Below are 22,344 nucleotides of genomic sequence, written 5' to 3' on the forward strand. Positions count from 1 at the left end.
ATGCCAGACCCACACTAGTAAGCTGTGAGATGTAACTCATTTCCTCATCTGCAGATTGAGGATAATACTCCCTCTTCCATACAAACAACCTCATCTATATAAGGCACTTGAACAGAAACTGGCACATAGTAAGGACTCAATAAATACTTGTTACTAAATGAGTAAGAGAGCAAGTTTTCAGTTCTTCACTTGAAAACTCTGTAACACATAGAAATCTTCAGCTTGAAGGGAACATATACTGACCATTACAACCTCCCAAGCCCATTTCTGGTAGGGAGCTTGCTGCCTCGGGGACCACCGCTCCATTTGGGGGCATTAACTTCTGGGAAGGCAGTTGTACCTTAGTGCAAAAAGCTTGGGCTTTAAAGCCTGGTTTTCCGATCTTCCTGTCATCTCCACCGCACCACCCTGTTACTATGCTTTATTACAAGAAGATCTATGGAACTTTGATACAAGTCTTTCCACTTTATAATGTGCTTCAGAGAAAGCACTTAAAGTAAACTGAAGCTCACAAAGAGTCAATGGTAAAAGAATATTCTTTTTTAACTCATTCATTCATGGCCATCTGGACCATGGATAAACAGTAGTGACAAAGCCCCGTGAACATTCTTATTTATAGAAAAGCGTTATATCTGGGGTCTTTCTAGCTAAGAATAATAACTCTAGTTTGGTATGTGACTCTTTGCAAAAATCTTGGAAAAAATCAGCAAGTGCAAAAAATGATCAAGAGCTCTCCTGGGCTAAGATATAGAAGAGAAATGTTGATAATTACTCCTAAGAAATTTTTAACTACAGCAACTCAGTACATAATGAATATTAAATGTACAAAAGTTCATGAAACACACATGTATTTATATGGGGCATTTGATTTCTAAGCTAGATTTTCAGTATTTCAAATAAGCCTCTGAATTTTGTTCTTTTTCTTCACAAGTGAACACACAGTTGGATCACTCAAGTCCAAATAGTGTCTGGGAGCTTCCCTGGTGGTGCAGTGGTTAAGAATCCGCCTGCCAATGCAGGGGACACAGGTTCAGGCCCTGGTCCAGGAAGATCCCACATGCCGCAGAGCAACTAAGCCCATGCGCCACAACTACTGAGCCTGCTCTCTAGAGCCCACAAGCCACAACTACTGAGCCTGTGCACCACAACTACTGAAGCCCACGTGCCTAAAGCCCGCACTCCACAAGAGAAGCCACCACAATGAGAAGCCCGCACACCACAGCAAAGAGCAGCCCCCGCTCGCCACAACTAGAGAAAGAGCCCGCGCACAGCAACGAAGACCCAACACAGCCAAAAATAAAAACAAATAGGTAAATTTTTAAAAAATAGTGTCTGATTGAGGTTAAAAGGTGCGCTTTTTCTTTTTTTAATTTATTTTTGGCTGCGTTGGGTCTTTGTTGCTGCGCACGGGCTTTTCTATAGTTGCGGCGAGCGGGGGCTACTCTTCGTCGCGATGCGCGGGCTTCTCGTTGCAGTGGCTTCTCTTGCTGCAAAGCACGGGCTCTAGGCGTGTGGGCTTCAGTAGTTGTGGCACGTGGGCTCAGCAGTTGTGGCTCGTGTGCTCTAGAGCACAGGCTCAGTAGTTGTGGCCCAAGGGCTTAGTTGCTCCATGGCATTTGGGATCTTCCAGACCAGGGCTCGAACCCACGTAACCTGCATTGGCAGGAGGATTCTTAACCAGTGTCACCAGGGAAGTCCTGGTGTGCTTGTTCTTAACTGTTCTAAATGGATGAAATTTCCTCCCCACCGCCTTTCCCCTAATTTTTATAAAACAGGGCAAAATAAATGAAAAGGCAATAGCAGCATTGGCTGCTGTATAGCCAAAGGTGGGAATGTTGCTGGAACCAAACTGATGGCTAGAAGGCAGCTCCACAAACACTCTGCAACAGCAGTTGTTCAACAACATTGAAACATTCACTAGCTAAAGTAACATAAAGAATGTAATTTGACTGTATAATGTAGAAAAGGGAAGGAGGTTACAAAGTCAAATATATTGACGTCACATACCACCTGAATTAGGTTCCACTGGGAGAAGCAAATACAACATGCAACTCTACTGCTTCAAATTCATTTTCTAGGGCCGACAATAATCCTAGTTCCTAACACAAGCCGAAGACTTTTCAAACATGAGGTCAACTGAGATTGGATACATGAAAAGTGCTTTCTAAACAGTAAAGTTTCCATGTCAGATTTGATTATTCCCAAATTAAATGAGAGGGAATATACTTTCTCAAGGACAATTAGGTGGTTGTGTGACCTTGTTTCACCTACTCCAATCTCTAATTTTCTTCAGGCTTCTTTCTAGAAAGTGCCATGTGTGTTTAACTGGGTACAGGGACTGGATCTTCATCACTCTTCCACAGGTTTGTGCATTCATCTTGCTTGATGGGAGGAAAACCCAGCTAGCTCACAGGCCCCAAGGAGGGAAGCGAGGCTGATCAAGGAAAAATGACCAAAATGGAGATGGAAGAGACAACAGGGTAACTACACCAACAAGAAACAGGAGTCAAGAAAAAATTAACAACAAAATTGTATTTAAAAACAGACTTCTCCAGTTGGCATTTCGAATGAAATAGCTAACAATTAACTCCAACCCTTTATACTGTGTCTTTTGCTCCTGGAGTCCTCTTGCAGCTTTAATTCTTGAAACTCAGGCGGCAGCACCAGACATAAATCCCCAAAGGGAGAGGTATTATTAAACCTTTTGCTGGTCATTCTTTTCTCAACACGAATGGACAAATTCTTAAGCCCTCTTATTCATTTCATGACGATCATTAGAAGAAAAAAAAATTAAACCAAACTTGCATATTGAAAATGAAAACAAAAACAAAAAACCCTGCAGATAATAAATATCGCTGATTCACTTATTTTAAAACAAAGTCCAATTTTATTCGCTCTTAATATCCTTGCAGTCCATTGTATACCTTCTGCACTGACCCTTGATTCAGCAGCTGTTTGATACCTGAGGAAAGAACAAACAAATGACTCCGTTAACAAAAAAGTGACTTCCCCAGAGTTTGAAGAGCATGTGTCATGGGGAGGCTCACAAAAGGCCTTATGACAACCAGGGATCTGAATTAAACAAGTAACTACCAATGTCTAACTTTATCGCATGTGGATACCCATACATGCACGTCCAAGGTGAGCCCCTGTCTTTGTGTCTCAGGCACACATACCACACATACATCCCACAAAATCCGATAAGAGGCAACTGAAATGGACAGAAAGCTCTTTGGCTGTCTTCCATTCCTTCTTCTTTGTCCTCTTTCCAGTTTTGACCTCTCTCACCTTTTCCTTTTTACTTAGGACCCACTGACTGGGCCCTCTTCTCAATCAGTCATTGCAGACTTCACCCCTAAGCCTCTAACCCTTCTAATGTAGACCTCATCTTTCCTTGAACAGTAAACATTATACCCTCACCTTCTCTTGCTTCCTCTGATAACTGTTCTTTTGGAAAATCCACATCAAAAGTGATTATCAAAGAGCCCTTGATGTTGTTGTTGTCAAAGTTGGGGAGCCCTTCCCCTTTCTTCCATAGCTTGGCTCCTGGTCTGGTGATCTTATCCCGGGAAATATGTACCTGGAAAGCAAAGGGGATGGACTGGAGCAGGACTGGTACTCTCGAAGCACAACACACAGCTTCCAGTGAGTACTGGCGCCCAGAGCCCATGTCATGGCTCAGAGCAGCAGGATGAAGGGGCAGGGCAAACATCATTAGGACAGTGTGAGCCAAAGAAAGAGAAGGTTTTCAAAAAGAAAAAGAAAAACGAAACACGTAAAAAAGTAAGGCTTTTACCAACGGAGACTGTAAAGACGAGACTGCCAAAGGCTGTGCAATCACCTGAGTAGCTGAGGGGTCTGTGGCGTTGTTACTGCTACACGTTCAGCAGCAGAGTGAGGAAAGATGACAGGACAAAGCCTGAGCACTTAGTTCCCGTGGCTCCAAATGACTGAAGTGGCTGAAGTAACCTCAACAGCAGCCATGTGAAGGCTTTAAAAGGACAGGAAGTGGGAGAACTGGTTTGCTTACCTTGTGACCATCCAAGTGAGCAAGATCCATATCGAAGCCCACCAGAGACTCCACGAGGGAGACTGTCACGTTTGTGTACAAGTCATCTCCTCGCCTTTCAAATATTGGGTGCCTAGAACAGAACAAGGTAAAGATCATTAACTTCCAAAGTCTCTCTTTGGGAAGAGTTCAAAAAGTTTTTAGAAAAATCATGGAAAAGGATGAATGCCACTCTTTCAAGAAATAGGCATTTATTAGACACTCCTTCGTGTATAGTATTAATCAAGACTGTAAAGTAGCCTAAGATTTATTAAACCCTAATCTTAGGGAGCTTACAATCAGCAGAAGTCAAAGCACGTAATTAAAATACAAGTAACTAGATTATGGAAAAGAGAGAAGGACAACTTCTGGCTGTGGGACTGGGGGAGAAGGGCATCAGGGACGGGTCCTGGGGGGCTTCTAGAGCTGGGCTTGTAAGGCCCGATCAGCTCTGAAGCTGCAAATAAGGTGGGCGCAGGGGAGGGTGGGGATAGGGCAAGAGGGAATTCTGGCAAAGATAAGGACTTGAGAAGGTACCAGGTTTATTCAGGGAATAGTACATGTGCCAGTTTCTCTGGGAAGTGATGGGAAAGACAAGGTAGGTGAGAAAGGTTGGGGAAAGATCACCGAGATTAAAGAGTGCTATGAGGGAAAAAAGTCCTTGGCACTGGGGGCCCATTTCTCCATATTTGGGTGGGAACCTTGTTTCAATGAATCCTTAGAAACAGAGGTATCACTGGTTTCCAAAGTGGTAACAAGAGACAAGTGATAAACAAGAAAGCCTGAGTCCCAGGTAAAATTCTTATGTAAGTAGAACTGCACGTTGAAGAGCAGCCAACCAGAGAAGCTGCCCAGCAGCTGCAGATCATGTCACAGAAGCTCCTTTCTATGGAAAAGTCTCCCATTCTTGTATGGGGCCGTATTTCCTCAGTTAAAATCTCTGGTCTCCTTGTCTGCCTCTCTTTCACAGCTCCTTACTCATAATATCGATGCTTTCCTCCCAACATCTTTTGGACTTGGAAGTCCTGAGTAAATAAATAAATGGACTCAATCCTAGGTTCCAACCCCAAATTTTCAGTATGGCTGTAGAGTTACATATTTAGGGTATTAAGGGCATGAAACAGAGGAAGAAGTCTGGAAGTGCCCTGGTGGCTACCCATATTTCTTTAACCTGACTCCTCTGAAAAGCAAGGGCTAAAGAGAAGGCCTCTAAACTGAGATTACTTACTTGACAACTTTGATTCGGAACCGTAAGTCTCCTGGCTCTCCATCCACATGAGGCTCACCTTGTCAGAAGAGAAGAGATTACAGCACACTGTAAGCCACGCAAGTTGAACGCTGCAAATCTATTTAGCAGTTGAGAGAATTTTCTAAAGCCACTACCTTAGGCTTTGACTGTCAAGCCTATCTGTGAGAGCAGCGTGTCTGTGTCTACCTGGTTATGTCAAGTCTCAGATTATTAGTGAGGATCACCTGGGACTCAGACACAGCAATAAATAACTTGACCTACTTCCTAAACAAGGAATGATTCACTGGTCTCCTGAATCTGATGTTTTAAAGCTATTTTTCTTCTAGAGATTTAAATTTAACCCCTAAGTGAGGTCTGAGAGCATCTTATTAATGCCAACTAGAGTTACATAACTTCTTTCATTGCTGAGTTAAAATTAATCCATTAAGTTCTGAACATTTAAACTTTGACCTAACTTAGGCTACTTGACAGTAACTTTTGGCCATGATAGTCAAAGGATAAACAGTAATGCTACTGCTTAAGTGGACCAGCCAGGATGCTTAAGGATGGTCATAAAAAGGCTTTCTGTGTCCTAAAACTGACTGAAGTGTGTTGGAAATGATATATGCATTTACTAGGTGGCCACGAGGTATGGGGTGAGGTGGGGGTGGGAGGTGTTCATAAGCAGGCGAGAGCATAAAGTTACAATAATAAAACATCAATATCAATATTTCACCTTCTCCAATAAAGGGGTACTCCATGCCATCTCTCACCCCAGGTTCAATTTCCACCTCCAGTGTTCGTTCTTCATTCACTAGTCTGAGACAAAGAGCATTTAAAAGAAAAAAAAAAAAGAAGAAAATATAAACCAAACCCCAGATACAGATAATAAAGTTTTATCTACTCAATCAGACCTTTTCTCTTGGAAGACTATCCTGTATCCCTAAATGACAAAACCACCTGATATCCATTTACACCTTCCACCTGCCAAAAGCCAGGGCAAAGCTACTATATATCACATAACCATGCGACTGCTGACTCCAAAAAAGCCTGCAGTAGACTGATTGCCTTGAAGTGGGTGATCAGTAACAGAGAAAACTACTCGCACTTACATAAACGTGCACCTGAAAGGACAGCATCATGTTTATCAGAAAATCTAACAGAAGAGTTTATCCTATTTGATTTTTTTCACTGATCCCACAAATAACTGAGCTAGTTTTAATATATACAATTGAAGGTTCAATTAAACAGTTGTATTTATAACATAAATCAGCAAATAGTACTTCTCTAATCTGAAATGTTAGCTGTACACATAAGATTGCTCTAAGTATTCCAAGTAGGAAAAAGGAAACATTCCAAGTAGGAAAACGGAAAAATATCAACATTTTTTTTAAGTATATTCAGAAATAAAGGGCACTGCTTATTAGTTCATAAACATAAAAGGAGATATTCTTAATAGGTACTTTCAGAAAAAATTAAACTGTACATTTCTTTGCTCTATCCTCTGGCAGAACATGAGGGAGAGAGAGAAGGATGGGGGACAGGGAGGGAAAAAAAATCTAGGTATGGACCATTGGCATTTTATTAGACAAATGAGATGATTAAAGTGTCCCTTGGCAGAGCAAAGAAGGTGCTTGCACTCACTTGACATTTGGGCACTCGTCGCAGACCACCTCCTGGGTCATCTGGAAGCGGCCGGGGCCCAGCTGGGTGGTCCGCATCTCCTGCCTGCAGTTGCACTTCCGTTTGCCAGGGGCCTGCCTTGCCACGGGTTTGTTTCTAACCACCTAGCAAGTACACACACAGGATCAGCTTCTCTCTTGTGTCCCACAGCCTTTGGTTTCCTCACCAGATCGGGACTCTGCGCACCTGCCGGGGTTGGCACTTCCCCTTCTCTCCCAAGCCATCCCTCAGGGAGACCCACAGCTGAGAGAAGTCTTGGAGGAGTTACAGGTCAGCTCCCACATAGGAGTTGAGCAAATGGATCTTTAACTGACTCAAATTCTAAAGTTGGAGAAGAGAGAGGAGGGTAAGAAAGAAGAGAACTGAAAGATAGTATGTGTGGAATCACCTTTTCTAAGCCATGACACAATACTACTGAGTTAAAGTAGTGCACAGAATTACTATCTCTTGAGAAATCTGAGCTGTGTAAAGCATAAGCCCTGAAGAACAACCACAGCCTTCAAAAGCTGGTTTGTGGCTCCCACCCCACGATTAGTCATGATTAACCTCATGAAAACACTTCCTTGTTTCAGGCAACTCAATCTGGCAGTGTTTTCCAGTGCTGTCTCGATTCAGATACTCTAACCCGTAAGAAAAGACACAACGATCATCTCCTTGTAGCTGACTGCAAGTAAACATTCTGATCCCTCTAAATCACTAGAAGCTAAAATATATGAAGAAATGTACTCTTGATTTTGCCTGTTTAGTCAAACACCTACTAATCACAGGGCACATGCTCATGCAGTGAGACGACATGAATGCCTGGAGAAAAATCCCTCAAAGCCTACGAACATATGAAAGCCCAGGTCAACGGAATAAATAACAATAACAATAATTAGAGCCAACACTTTATAGCACTTAGTATGTGCCAAGCAAGGCCCTAATCACATATATTTATGAACTCATTTAATCCTCACAGCAGCTTTATGAGGTAGATGCTGCTATTATCTCCATTTTACAGAGGAAAGAATGAAAGCACAGAAAGGCTCAGTAATACGACCAAGGTCACATAACCAATGTATGGTAGAGCCAGGATTCTAAACCAGGCAGTCTAGCTCCAAACTCTGTGCTTTTAATCACTATGCTCTCTCAAGGTAATTTTTTCTTAAAAAGAACTTACCATGGGGGCATTTAAATAGCAAGGTCATATACATCCTTTACAATAATTAGATTAAAAAGGAATTTGTTTAGGAGCATGCTAACTGCAAAGAGTGATGCACATTATGTATTAGCAATGATGACAGACAACAGGTCTGCAAGGGAACATGGGAAATTAATATTTTTACCTGGATATATGTACAAGACTTCCTAAAAGCACAGCTTGGAATTGAAAAAACGTGGAGGTAACCTACATGCCTATTGATGCAACGTGGTCACAATGAAATTCTCTTCAGCAGAATTATAGCTATAAGCAAGAACATGGATGAATTCTGACAATATTAAGAGTGAGTAAAAAAGGCCAGTCTCAGAAGATAATGTATAGTATGATATCATTTTTACAAAGTCAAAAACAGTGAAAGTAAACAATATATTATTCAGGTATTCCTATATATGTAATAAAACAAACAAACACGAGTGGCAAGAGAACAATAAAGACAAAACTCAGGATATTAGACAGTTACCTGGGAAAGGAGGCAAGTGAATGGAATAGGGAAGTAGCATGTAGGTAGATGTATCTCCTGGTATTGTTTTATTTAGTTCTTGGGCTGAGTGATGAGTTCATGAAATAATAACAGCATATCATGAACCAAGAATTATGATTAATTCAATTCTATACACCTCCCCACCCCCTAAAAGACAGAGAAGGTACGTAGAAACCTCTTGTTTTTAGTCATAAGAACACATTCTGGGAGTCAATATGAATAGCTGTATAGTTTGGACTTACTTCTACAAAATTTCCTGCATATACTTCTTCCAAAGTGACTTCTAGATCTACAATAATATCACTTCCTCTTGGAATATTTCTGTCTTGCTGACGAGGGGTTCCTCCAAACATGAAACCAAAATCTCCAAAGAAGCTGTTGGTAAGTGTAAAATCATCGTGAAAAGATATCAGAGTTCACCTCTTACAATTTTAGTTTTCTTCACATTGATAAAATATTGTGTCCCACCAGTGAGCAAAACTGAAAGACATTTTAATACATTGGAGTCATACATCATACACAATTTTTAATTTATATAATGTCAACTATATTGCCCCTACTACAAAAAAATTTACTTTTTAATATTGTCCAGACACACAGTACAGTGTATACAGTATGCCAATGAATTCTTAATCAATGAAAAAATAATCTCTCTCAATACTGACAAATATCAGGATATAATGGAGACAGAGAGAAAGGGTATAGTCTATATAAATTCATGTATTGCCAAACCTAATGGTAATTTTGGACATTTGTAGTGTTCACCTTTACATGCTTTTTTAGAAACTAACTTTGCTGAAACAAGCCACTGCTTTGTACAAGAATCTTGGAAACATAATTAAACTAAAAAAGCATCAGCCTTAGTAAAACTCTGGATCTTACAGAAAAGGAAGTTCTGGTCTCATAAGACGAAAATTAATTTGTTAAGTAACAGAAGCGTCACTTTGAGATTACTATAAACAGTGACCTTCAATTGCATAGGAGTTCTACTCTTGATGTTAAGTTTTGGTTATTAAGAGCCTCAGATGTTAGCATAGTGATGACAAATATACAACAACCCCAACCCCTCCAAAAAACAAAACCAAAACCCAATCTTGGTGAATGGATTCCCTGCATCTTAAATAAAAGCAGAGAGGGAGGATTTTGGTGGGGAAGGAGCAAGGGCAGAGCCTTTTTTCTTTCTGGCATCCCTGGGTATCACTTCTAACTGCTAAGGGGTTCAAACAGGACACTTCCCTGGTAGGCCAAAGCAGCCAAATCAATCCTGGGGAAGAGAAAGATTTCCTAATAATATTACTCACACATCGTCCTAAGTCCTGAAAATCTACTGTCACCCCCAAACACTAAATGAGGGAAGCTGTTGTAGCAACAGTGATTCTTACTTCTTTTGGGGAAGCGTTCACAAATCTGAAGAAATCTGAGAATCTAAAGAAAATTCTCTTTGAGAATCTGAAGAAAGCAATGCATCCTATCCCCATAGAAATGCATATTCAAACATCTTTTTATTTATAACTTGACTTGAAACCCCAGATCAAGATCTCCTATTCATGCATCATCAGGACATATGAAAATTCAAATGCTCAACAAAGAGGGGCTCAAAGAGCGGGAAGGAAAGATGTTTATTATTCCAGCCTCTCAGCACTCCCAGAAAGCTGGGCCCAGCAAGGGATGAAGAGCCTCTAACCCAACTCCTTCCAACAATGCTGATTATCATAACCATCCCTCTCTGGTGGATGGGATGAAGAGTCAGTTTGGGGTATGAGAGTAGGAATTTCTCTCTCCGCTTGTAAGAATCACCTTTGCTCATTAAGTGGTTTGCAGATTCTATGACAGCAGGGAGATACAATGAACTGGTTTCCAACATATATCCCCCCCAACACAGTCAGAGTTGATTTAATTGATATGGTTGGCTAGATGGACATCCCTTTTAGTGCCACCTGTCTTTTCTGGAGCTTTGTGAAAATAGAGGAGTATATTCCCACAGAAAGGATGATGAATGACCTCTTGGTCAAGGATCAGTTGAGTTGTACTCTTCATCGAAAGCTTCTGAACAAGGGAGCAAGGATAATTCTTTAATAATCACTAAGTGATCCATTCTCAGACACTAATACCCTGCAGATAGATAAATTACTTACTGTGAAAAAATGTCTCCATGGGAGCTCTGATGCCCATCTTTTAATCCTTCTTCACCATAAGTATCATATTGTTTCCGTTTCTCACTATCTGACAGAACCTGGGGGCAAAAGCCAGTGGAAGAAAAGATTATGAGTTGGTAATATTCAGGTAAGGTGAATTCACATTTATGTTTTTGTTTTTTTAAACTCTGATACTGTGTGTAAAATTTTAGTGGAATTCAGTTTTCATTATGTATGGTATTAAGGCATGTTTATAAAGTTATTTTCTTTATCAGACTAAATTCTTTGATCAGTGCTCATTTTGTAACTTTCCACAATGCTCCATTCATGTTTTTAATTTAAATTTATCAAAACTCACCTAGCCACATAAATATCATGCTGGAGATTAGCGACATGGCTATGAATGTGAGGGCAGTAACAGGAAGAGGTGAGATGAATTCCTCAGGTTTACTTCCCCCGTAGTTTGACTCCAGTGTTTAGGCTGTTAACCACTATGTTATATTCTCTCTCTAAACTATAAACTAGGACATGACTATGACAGACTGTCATTAGTCACAGAAGCAGTAAACTAGGACAGCCGTCAAGTTTGCTCAGCCCTACACATCTATACCATAACCCCTGCACCCCACTACCACACACACATTAAAAGACTGGTAAGTCAAGGGACTCCAATGACAGGTCTCCAGAAAGCTCTACACTGCAATATTTTCATATTCCCTTTTCATTCTTTTGATTCATGTAGAAATCCATTTGTGGAAGAATGCTGTCTGCCACACACAGCTCATAACCTCCTGAGTTTGAACTGCAAAGAGTGAAAAGGGACACTGCTCTATGAAGGACGCTCAAGCTCAATTTCACAACTTGAAAAGACTTTCTGAAGTTTTAATGGTTTTAGCAAACTACATACTCAGTCACAGGTATATGCTTTCTCATTGGGACCATTCCATATATAGAACTAAAGAATGTAAAACAAAATAAGCTTCAATGTTCTTCAAAATTTGCCCTCCCAAAAAAAAAGCTTCCCATTTACTTAGAGCATTCTGAAATATATGCACACATATAACTTTGAAAATTGAATAACTTTATGTTATTTGATATTCTTAAATGTCTATTTAGATAGCAGACTGAAGGAGAAAGTTATTTCAAACCCATACTTGTGTTGGCTCAGGAAACGTGAGGTTGGAAGTAGATGGGGCTTGTTGACTCAGCAAAAGAAAGGGAAGATCTAACTGGCGTATGTAAATAGGACACACTTTTGGCTCAGGGCCTGAATGATGTGTAAGGTGCCACAGCAAAAATCTACTAACATTTAAGATACATTTAGAAGGATAAAAAGAAATTCAGTGTACAAGAGAGTGAGCATTCTTAAAAGCAAAGACAAATGGGTTAGTCTAGAAGGGACCAGAGTACTCAACTAAAGCCACTGTGATAGACCAGGTGAGAAAAAAATAGTTTGGTAAATATCCTAAAAAAATAGCCACTTTGGGGAAGTAGAAACAGGCAGAGTTAACTTTAAAAACAAACAAAACAAAACAAAACTCATTATTATGTGATCTGGATTTCCAATATTTTCACTTTCAAGTCTACTTCTCTGTTCCTGTCTTGGCAAAGAAATGAACCCCACATTTGGGTCCATAAGAAACACCATTTCAAAACCCCAAAACAAAGACTATTTTTTTAAGTCAGCTTCTTTTTGGACATAGGAGGCTTCTGTAATAACTACCCCCAAATTACTCTTAAAGTTATCTATTACCGTTCACTTACTCCTCACTTTTCTTCTGTCTAAGGAATGCAACTTTATTCCATAGTCTTGGAAACTTTTATTATTAAAAGAAAAAAAGGAGTTTCTTAGTTGATTGGCCAACCAACCAGAGTCTCAACTAATTAAAATGCCAGTAGTAATCCCAGCTCAGTAGAGAAGACAGATTTGTATTCACAAAAGACTCTTCAACTTTACTGGGATTCTGATTTGTGAACACTAATTTATCTAAGGACCAAAGGCAGGCAATCAAGTGAATGATACAAAGAAAAAAGAAAATTTGAACTAGTGACCAGAAGGGTTCTTAAGAGTTAAACTGCAATATCATGAATGATCTATGTATAGCCTTGCCTAGGTCATGGCTAAAGAACATGGTAGAGTTTTTAAAGAGCACGGTAAATTCTTAGCAACAGCTTCCCCAGAAAATATTTTTGATTATTGGGTTCCTAGCAAGCAATGGGAATACTCATGGGAAACACAGTGTGAAATATGGAATCCATATTATCAACGAGAAAGAAAATGTTACATACAGTAATTTAGGAGGGTCCACCAACCCTCTCAAGTTTATTTGTGGGCCCGAGGTTAGGAACTTTGGTCCTACAGGTGTTGAGAGAAGAAAGGGAAACCCCATTAGTTCTAGGTTTCACCTGGGTATATAAGTCACTGTTTTGGTTCATTCACTTCTTTAACCTAGGAGGCCTTGGGATCCCTTCCTTCTGGGTTTTTTCCACTAAAATATTTTTCAGATTTGTTTTCAGTCTTCTCACTATACAGGGATTTAATTTGAATTCAGAAGTTGTAGCTCTCTGACTTTTGGAGTCAAATTATTTTTTTCTGTGCCCTTTTAGAAAATGTGAATAAATGGTGACTAGAATTGATAACACTGTACTGTATAACTGAAATTTGCTAAGAAAGCAGAGCTTAAATGTTCTCACCAAAACAATAAATATATGAGGTGATGGATTAACTAGATGGGTGAAATCCTTTCACAATGTATATGTGTACCAAGTAATCACAATATATACTCTAAATATCTTACAATTTTATTTGTCAATTATATCTCAATAAAGCTGAAAAGAAAAAGTATAACCACAGAATAATAGTATTCTATTTCTAGGGGAAAGGTGAATTGCAACACACACAAAACAGCTAACTCCTAAATTAATACATATGAAAGATTATCAGTGACTTATTTGTAAAATTTTTTCACCACCGTGTTGAAAGATTCTGTGTATAATGGTTTTTCAAATAGTAAAAAGATTATTAAGCATTCAGTAAATATTCCTCTGTGTTGTTAAAAAATTTTTTAAAAATAGTAATAAGAATATGCCCAGCTCTACTATATCTCAAGGTGTCCTAATGAAGATTAAATGAGATGATACACATGAAAGTATTTTGACCTCTAGATTACAGGTTGCAAATTCAAACTACAGCTGTGTTTTCTTTGATTTGCACGAAAAAGAAAATTTAAAATTGAATCAGTTACCAACATTTTACAACCAGGAGAATTTACCAAAAAATCAGGATTTCCACTCCTCTTGAAAAATTAAATGATCTGGCCACGGTGTGCAAACACAGTGTTTGCATCTGTATATGGCAAAAACTGGCTGGTGTTGAATAACAGCTGTTCCCTTGAAATGGGGCAAGAAGTCTTCAGCTTGTCACAGTCCTCTTCAATCGCTACTGATTCCTAACATGGAGGTAGAATATCCACTCTCCTGTTTTATCTTATACCTGCCCTGAATGTTATCTGCCTGATCCACATGGGCACATGTGGATTTGCAATCCTCATTTAGATTTTATTTCTGTTTCTGGCTCCAACTCTCAAACGGATTGATTGATCATCAGTCTACGTATTAACCTACCGATCCTATTTTCTTTCATTCGTCTTTTTCAACATTACTCTCCTTAATAAGACAAATACTGAAATGAAAAGGGCAGGAAGTAGCACCTACTAACATTAATGTACAATATAGCATCAACTGCTACTTTTATCTATTGTCAATTTTTTTTTAAAAAGTGACTTGAAAAATGGGAGTGTTACTCAGCATTACATGGCTTTTTCTGTATCTGTAGGTTTTATTCACACTTTATCCTTTTCCTGACTCACCTCATAAGCAGCACCCAGATCCTGGAATTTCTCCTGCGCTCGAGGATCATCAGGATTCCGGTCAGGATGAAGCTGCAGGGCTAGTTTCCTGTAGGCCTTTTTAATATCCTTTATAGAGGCACTGCGAGGCACCCCTAAGATCTTATAGAAATCTCGCCTGAGGGTGGGGGAAAGGGAGAAGATATTTCATTGAAGAGTTAATACATTACATTTTTAAAAGTGAAATTTTTTCCTTTACATTTAGGTTTGTGTCTGAGCAAAGAGGTAGGAAAATGAAGGTACCCACGTGACACACGAAAAAGAATGACTAAAAAGAGAACACACCAGAATTTGTAATGAGTCTCATATTGAAGTAATCACAATGAGAGGCTATGTACTTTTTGAACAATACTAGAATTATTCAAAATATCTCTGGCATTCTTCTCTTAGAACTACCTTTAGTCAAGAAAGTCATTTTCTTATTTCATGGTCACACATCATTTTCAACCAAGAACTGTATACTCAAATTGACTCTCTTTTTTCTCCCCTATTATTGACTTCAAATGACTTTTGACTGCTTCCAAAGGTCAATCTCAAAGGATGAATTTCTTTGTTCAAAAAGATTATGTCACAGAAATGTTCTAACAGTAGCACTCTTGGAATGTTAAAGATGAAGTGACTGAAGTTAACTTCAGAGGTTAACACAGAGGTTAAGTCAAAGCCCAAATAAAAAGCTTGAAGAGAGAGTAACACCCATTTGAATGGATGAGTTGTGGAGTTTTTTGCTGAGAGAGAAAATTTCAATTTTGCAGTCATTACTAGTGGTTATACTAGTTTGTCTAGGTCAAGTCTTAATTAGAGACAGCTGCTGGAACCCATATGCAGGTGCCTATAAGTCCCAGCAGCTGCAAATATGTACATGGCATGAGCTAGGAGATAAAGTGGAGATCCACTGACCTCCTTGCCAGGAACTATGTTGGAACCAAATTAATTGTAAAGGGAATCTTTGCAGGAAGGGCCAATGGGAAGACAGAATAAGACTAACAAACTTTTAGGGCAGGGACCATAGCCAGCCCATAGAAGACACCAATAAATATTCGTTGAATGAAATGAATAAATAAGCATGCTCACAAAAGTCTATTCATTTTGCCAGAGTCAGCAGAAATTACTCTGAAAATGCATTCTCTCAACCAAAGGGATGGGAAAGTTGTTCACAGGGAGATGATGTAGTAATGATGGTAATTTTAAAATGCAGTGGGGAAAAATGCATTGGGGTATCAAGATCCACGTAATATATGACAGAACTTTTTTAAAAAATGTATTTCATAAGCTCTTAGTCACACTTCAGGAAAATCATTTAATCATTTTATGTATAAATTTTAAAAACTATCACTGACAAGGGGTTCCATGAGGATTATTTAGGTGCTTTATCGCCACACCCCAAAAATCTGCAAAAACTTGACATCTCTTGAGACAAGAACTAAATAAATCAAAAGTTTCACTAATGTTAATGACAAAAGAGCTAGCTATATAAAAAATGAGGCTTAGGATATACTTAATATAAAAATGGTTAAGTAACAGCTGAGAAAAATACAGGGAAAAGATGGCTGGCATAACTCAGCATCAACATGACGGTTCCCAAGAGAATCCTTTAGGAAAAACTGAAGTTTATAGCTACAGTACTAACAGTATTTATCCTGACATCTTGTTTAAACAACTTAAGGTACCCATTCCTTTAAGTGCAAAAAGTACTAACAAAAAACATGTTAAAAAACCCAATAAAGCATTACCTAGGAGAAGTTAATTTTTTCAGAAATTTAATATGTTTCAGAAGAAAAAAACCCAACAAAGTTGAAGCATATATGCACAGGGAAAAAACTTTTAAGAGAATAACAAGTACTTAAAGTTTAAAGCTCTGCTAGGTAGTGCTTTCTACATTCAGAGCAACCTATAAATTTGTCAAAAGCTAAGACTTTACTATTCCCCACATTCTAAAATATGAACCTGGCATATCATACCCTGTGGTCAGCAGGCCTATACGATAGTGGATCTTATTAAAGGCCGGAGAATCTCAAGAGTTCAGGTGGTCCTACTTCCTTCAAACAGGTGGCACATTATCATCCTCATGTCACAGATGAGAATTGAAATGTTCCTTCAAGGTCACATAATTTGTAAGTGGGGTGGGGGTGGGGGGGGTGGTCTAGAATCCCAGTTTACTACCTATTGGTGTAGTAGTGGAAATGTTTTTTCCCCGCTCGTAATACCATTCAGCTTCCTAAGAATGCTCCATGGAGAGACAGTGAGGCATGATGACAACTCAAGCTCATCATCTCAAGAAGCTGAGAAGTACAAGGGCTCTCCCAAGGGTCTGCCTTGCTCCCTCAATCCAACTTCCTTCAATCCCAGCATGGCCTCCCTAACCTGTCCTCCCCACTTCCTCACTTGGCCTGGCATCATAACCCACCCACTTAATGTCCGCCCAATGGCTTGTTGCAGGCTCAACACTGCATCGTCCTCTTCTCCAGTTCAGCAGCCCCCTCACACCACGTTGCTTTTGGCACTGCATCCAACCCTCACTTCTCTAGGCAAATCTAGCTCTAGGTCTTCTGGGTCTAAGCCCCTCTCACCCATATCACCCTCTGCTCTCCTCTCCACCCCACAAGCCTGGCCCACGCTACCCATTCCTCCGCTCCACCGCCTCACCATAGCAACGCCCCTCTCCACTCCCCAAGTCTGACAATGCCCCCTCCTCCCTCAAGCCCCCTCCCCAGCCAAGACTGACTTAAGGGCCCCGTGCCCGCGGATGCCAGTTCCTCACCCGGCGATCACGGCCCCGATGAGGTACAGCAGCAACAGGCAGAAGGTGCCCAGGTTCTGCGGGGCCATGGTCTCTCTGTGCGGGCCCCTGACCCCCGCACTCTTCACAGCCTCGGCCGCCGCCGCCGCGTCGGCTCGCCAGCCCAACCGGCCCTGAGAGGCCGCCTCACGCCGGAGTCTCCGACTTAGTCGGGAGCGACAGCTAGCTTGCCCCCCTCCTCTACCAGTCCACTTCCCGGGAGTCCCGAGTCCCGGCGAGAGAAGCACCCAGCGGGCCAGAGCCAATCGCTGCTCGGGACATCACACGCGGCCGGCGCCTCACAGCCAATCAGCGCAGTACACTTCACCTCCGAGGCGGTGAGGCCGGCCAGTTAGGCTTCGGAACTACAGCCGCAGCTCCCGGCCAATTAGAAGGGGAAACGTCAGAGAATCGTGCCGCCGCAGGAATCCGCTCAGCCCCGGCACCTGCGAGTCGCAGAAAATTACGTAAAGATTGGTGGTGGGGAAGGGTTCCAAAAGCCGGCATCGCGGTACACAAAGTTTCCCTCCGCCCTCCTCCTTGGACTCTCCACCAATCACGGGGCTCCTCCTCCAGCACTGACCAATTGCGGGAGGGCGGTTTTATCTTGGTTACGAGTCTCGGAATTTCATTCACCTAGAGCTAGGCGCTGTACGCCGGAGAGGAAGGACGCGGGCGAAATGGGCGGGGACAATGACTCCACGCCAACAGCACGGCTGATGCACAGCTTAGATCATATTTTATCTTCTAACAAACCTAGGAGAAAATTGTCTCGGTTTCGCAAAGAAGAGGCTGATGAGGAGTGGCCCTGGAAGCAGACTTAGGTTCGGATTCAGCTTCCACCACTTCCTAGCGGTGAGAACATGCTCCCTCCCCGCTCCCAGCCTGACACTAAGCTGCTTTATCTACAAACCTGAGGCAAAGCATTTACTGGTAGTGTTGTGAATTTTTAGTAGGAGAAAATCTGTAAACCGTCTGGCACATAGTAAGCACGCAAAGAACAATAAATATTACAGTTAAGAAGAGAGCGGATCCCCCCCCCCCATTTTTGCTCATTTCAGTAATTGCACCACCTAGTTGTTCACTACAAAACTTTAGGTGTCTTCCTTGATTCTCTCCTGTATCCCCTATCCAAATCTTTACCTTTAAACCATATATTGAATCTGTCCACTATTCTACATCTCCACTACCTCTCTGGGCTAAGTCACAACATCTCCCACCTGGCAAGGGCTTCCTAACTGGTCTCCCTGCCTCCACTCGTAATATCTTAGTATCTTTTTTTCACCCCGTCCCTTCCCCCTGCCATGATTTTTTACAAACATGTCAGATCATATAATTTGTCTGCTTAAAAGCCTCGAATGGCTTTTCAATGCACTTGCAATAAGATCCCAAGTCTTTATATTTATACTAGCTTATAGAAACATTATTTCTCAATAAAGCTGGGGATAAAGAACAAAAATCTTATATGATCTGTACCCTCACCTAGTATACTCCTTACCACGTTCCAATAAAAGTGGTTTCTTTTCTCTTTTCTGAATACGCCAAGCTCATTCCTGCCTAGGGCATTTGTTCTAGCTGTTCTCTGCCTGAAACGCTCTTTCCTCAGATCCTAACATGGGTGACTCCTTTTTAAACTCAGATAACAGCTTAAATTCACCACCTCATAGCGGACTTCCCTGACCAACCAATCTAAATTAGCCCCTACTGAGTCTCTATTCTTACAGTGTGCTATTTTATTATTTCCGTCCCTGCCCCCAACACTCAAACACATTGGAATGCCACATTCATGAAAGCATGAATCTGTACTGTTTTGTTCACAGCTGTCTAGAACAGCAACCTAGAACAGAGCTTGTGACAGAGACAAAGTCGCTTTGACTGTGATCTTCGTGTGCTGGCTTCTTATTCTTCAGGCCTCAGCTCAGATTCGGCACTCACCCCTTTCCCCAAATTTCATAACACTTACTAACAACTGAAATTATTCTATTTTATTTTCCTAATGTATTATCTATTCTCCCTATTAAAATATATACTCCAAGAAAGCAAGAACCTTATCTGTTTTGTTCACTGCTGTAATCCTAGTGCGTAGCACTGTGCCAGACAGAGTGCAGAGGTAAGAGGTAGACCAGGTTACTGCTTTCAGGAAGATGCCTACTAGGGGAGAGAGGCCACATAAAAGAGGAACTAAATTGCATTTTATGGTCTTATTTACCTTTGTATCTCCCATACCTAGAGAGGCCATAAACGAACTAAGAAAGCAGGAAATGACCTTTCCTTTAACATCAGGAACAAGACAAGGATGTCCACTCTCACCACTATTATTCAACATTGTTTTGGAAGTCCTAGCCACGGCAATCAGAGAAAAAAAAAGAAATAAAAGGAATACAAATTGGAAAAGAAGAAGTAAAACTGTCACTGTTTGCAGATGACATGATACTATACATACAGAATCCTAAAGATGCCACCAGAAAACTACTAGAGCTAATCAATGAATTTGGAAAAGTTGCAGGATACAACATTAATGCACAGAAATCTCTTGCATTCCTATACACTAATAATGAAAAATCTGAAAGAGAAATTAAGGAAACACTCCCATTTACCATTGCAACAAAAAGAATAAAATACCTAGGAATAAACCTACCTAGGGAGACAAAAGACCTGTATGCAGAAAACTATAAGACACTGATGAAAGAAATTAAATATGATACCAACAGATGGAGAGATATACCATGTTCTTGGATTGAAAGAATCAATATTGTGAAAATGACTATACAACCTAAAGCAATCTATAGATTCAATGCAATCCCTATCAAACTACCAATGGCATTTTTTATGTAACTAGAACAAAAAATCTTAAAATTTGTATGGAGACACAAAAGATCCTGAATAGCCAAAGCAGTCTTGAGGGAAAAAAACGGAGCTGGAGGAATCAGACTCCTTGACTTCAGACTATACTACAAAGCTAAAGTAATCAAGACAATATGGTATTGGCACAAAAACAGAAACATAGATCAATGGAACAAGATAGAAAGACCAGAGATAAACCCACGCACCTATGGCCAACTAATCTATGACAAAGGAGGCAAGGACATACAATGGAGAAAAGACAGTCTCTTCAATAAGTGGTGCTGGGAAAACTGGACAGCTACATGTAAAAGAATGAAATTAGAACACTCCCTAACACCATACACAAAAATAAACTCAAAATGGTTTAGAGACCTAAATGTAAGACCAGACACTATAAAACTCTTAGAGGAAAACATAGGAAGAACACTCTTTGACATAAATCACAGCAAGATCTTTTTTGATCCACCTCCTAGAGTAATGGAAATAAAAACAAAAATAAACAAATGGAACCTAATGAAACTTAAAAGCTTTTGCACAGCAAAGGAAACCATAAACAAGACGAAAAGACAACCCTCAGAATGGGAGAAAATATTTGCAAACGAATCAACGGACAAAGGATTAATCTCCAAAATATATAAACAGCTCATGCAGCTCAATATTAAAAAAACAAACAACCCAATCCAAAAATAGGCAGAAAACCTAAATAGACATCTCTCCAGAGAAGACATACAGATGGCTAAGAAGCACATGAAAAGCTGCTCAACATCACTAATTATTAGAGAAATGCAAATCAAAACTACCACGAGGTATCACCTCACACCAGTTAGAATGGGCATCATCAGAAAATGTACAAACAACAAATGCTGGAGAGGGTGTGGAGAAAAGGGAACCCTCTTGCCGTGTTGGTGGGAATGTAAATTGATACAGCCACTATGGAGAACAGTATGGAGGTTCCTTAAAAAACTAAAAATAGAACTACCATACGATCCAGCAATCCCATTACTGGGCATATACCCAGAGAAAACCATAATTCAAAAAGACACATGCACCCCAATGTTCATTGCAGCACTATTTACAATAGCCAGGTCATGGAAGTAACCTAAATGCCCATCAACAGACAAATGGATAAAGAAGATGTGATACATATATACAATGGAATATCACTCAGCCATAAAAAGGAACGAAATTGGGTCATTTGTTGAGACGTGGATAGATCTAGAGACTGTCATACAGAGTGAAGTCAGAAAGAGAAAAACAAATATCGTATATTAACGCATATATGTAGAATCTAGAAAAATGGTACAGGTGAACCAGTTTGCAGGGCAGAAATTGAGACACAGATGTAGAGAACAAACGTATGGACATCAAGGGGGTAAAGCCGCGGGGGTGGTGGTGGTGGTGGTGGTGTGATGAATTGGAAGATTGGGATTGACATGTATACACTGATGTGTATAAAACTGATGACTAATAAGAACCTGCTGTATAAAAAAATAAATTAAATTTTAAAAAAAGCAGGAAATGACCAAAAATCATAATATGGAGTTTTAGAGGAAGGAGTTACGTTCCTATGATGGGTGAAATCCAAAAAAGCTTCCTGAAGGCGGTAATATGTAGGAAAAGCTAACAGTTAAGGAGCTAACCCTGGTGGCTCTCGCTTCAGACATCCTGGGGTTTGTGTTTTAGCTCGGTCTCTGTGTTACTTTCACCTCTCTAAGCCCTCATCAGTAAAACAAACGTACTTAACTTAGAGGGCTCTTAGGAAGACTGAGATAAGATACGTAAAGGTGCTTTAATCGGTGCCCAGCCCACAGTAAGCATTCTATAAATGTAAACTGTCATTATCATTATTGTTACTGATCAAAGCGTGCTGACCTTACCAGCAGCTAGTGGCTGACCACAGCTCTGTGGAGCAATGGAAAACTTCCTAATACCCTGAGTAGAAAGGCGCGACACCACAAAGCGGCCGGATCTGGCTTCACGTTCCAGCATCAAGGACTCTCAGCTTCAGCCAACTGTTTCCCAAATCGCGGAAGAAGTACC

The 22,344-nt window shown here is 40.4% G+C and overlaps 1 protein-coding gene across 2 annotated transcripts; it reads right to left on the reverse strand.

Moving 5' to 3' along the window:
* Positions 1-2,512: 2,512 nt before the first annotated feature.
* Positions 2,513-22,334, reverse strand: DNAJB11 (DnaJ heat shock protein family (Hsp40) member B11). 2 transcript variants are annotated; one of them, XM_030861292.3, is made up of 11 exons: positions 22,182-22,334; positions 17,443-17,906; positions 14,646-14,802; positions 10,777-10,874; positions 8,884-9,016; positions 6,921-7,063; positions 6,013-6,095; positions 5,277-5,334; positions 4,031-4,142; positions 3,421-3,580; positions 2,513-2,962 (listed from the first exon to the last, which is right to left on the reverse strand). In XM_030861292.3, exons 2-11 carry the CDS (start codon positions 17,508-17,510, stop codon positions 2,898-2,900), a joined length of 1,077 nt encoding a protein of 358 aa, XP_030717152.1. In that variant the 5' UTR covers positions 17,511-17,906; positions 22,182-22,334; the 3' UTR covers positions 2,513-2,897. The 2 variants fall into 2 exon arrangements, with proteins under 2 accessions (XP_030717152.1, XP_060154289.1); XM_060298306.2 differs by having other exon boundaries at positions 22,177-22,327.
* Between the last annotated feature and the right edge of the window lie 10 nt (positions 22,335-22,344).

Source organism: Globicephala melas, chromosome 4 (assembly GCF_963455315.2).
Source record: "Globicephala melas chromosome 4, mGloMel1.2, whole genome shotgun sequence".
NCBI classification, from domain to species: Eukaryota; Metazoa; Chordata; class Mammalia; order Artiodactyla; family Delphinidae; genus Globicephala; species Globicephala melas.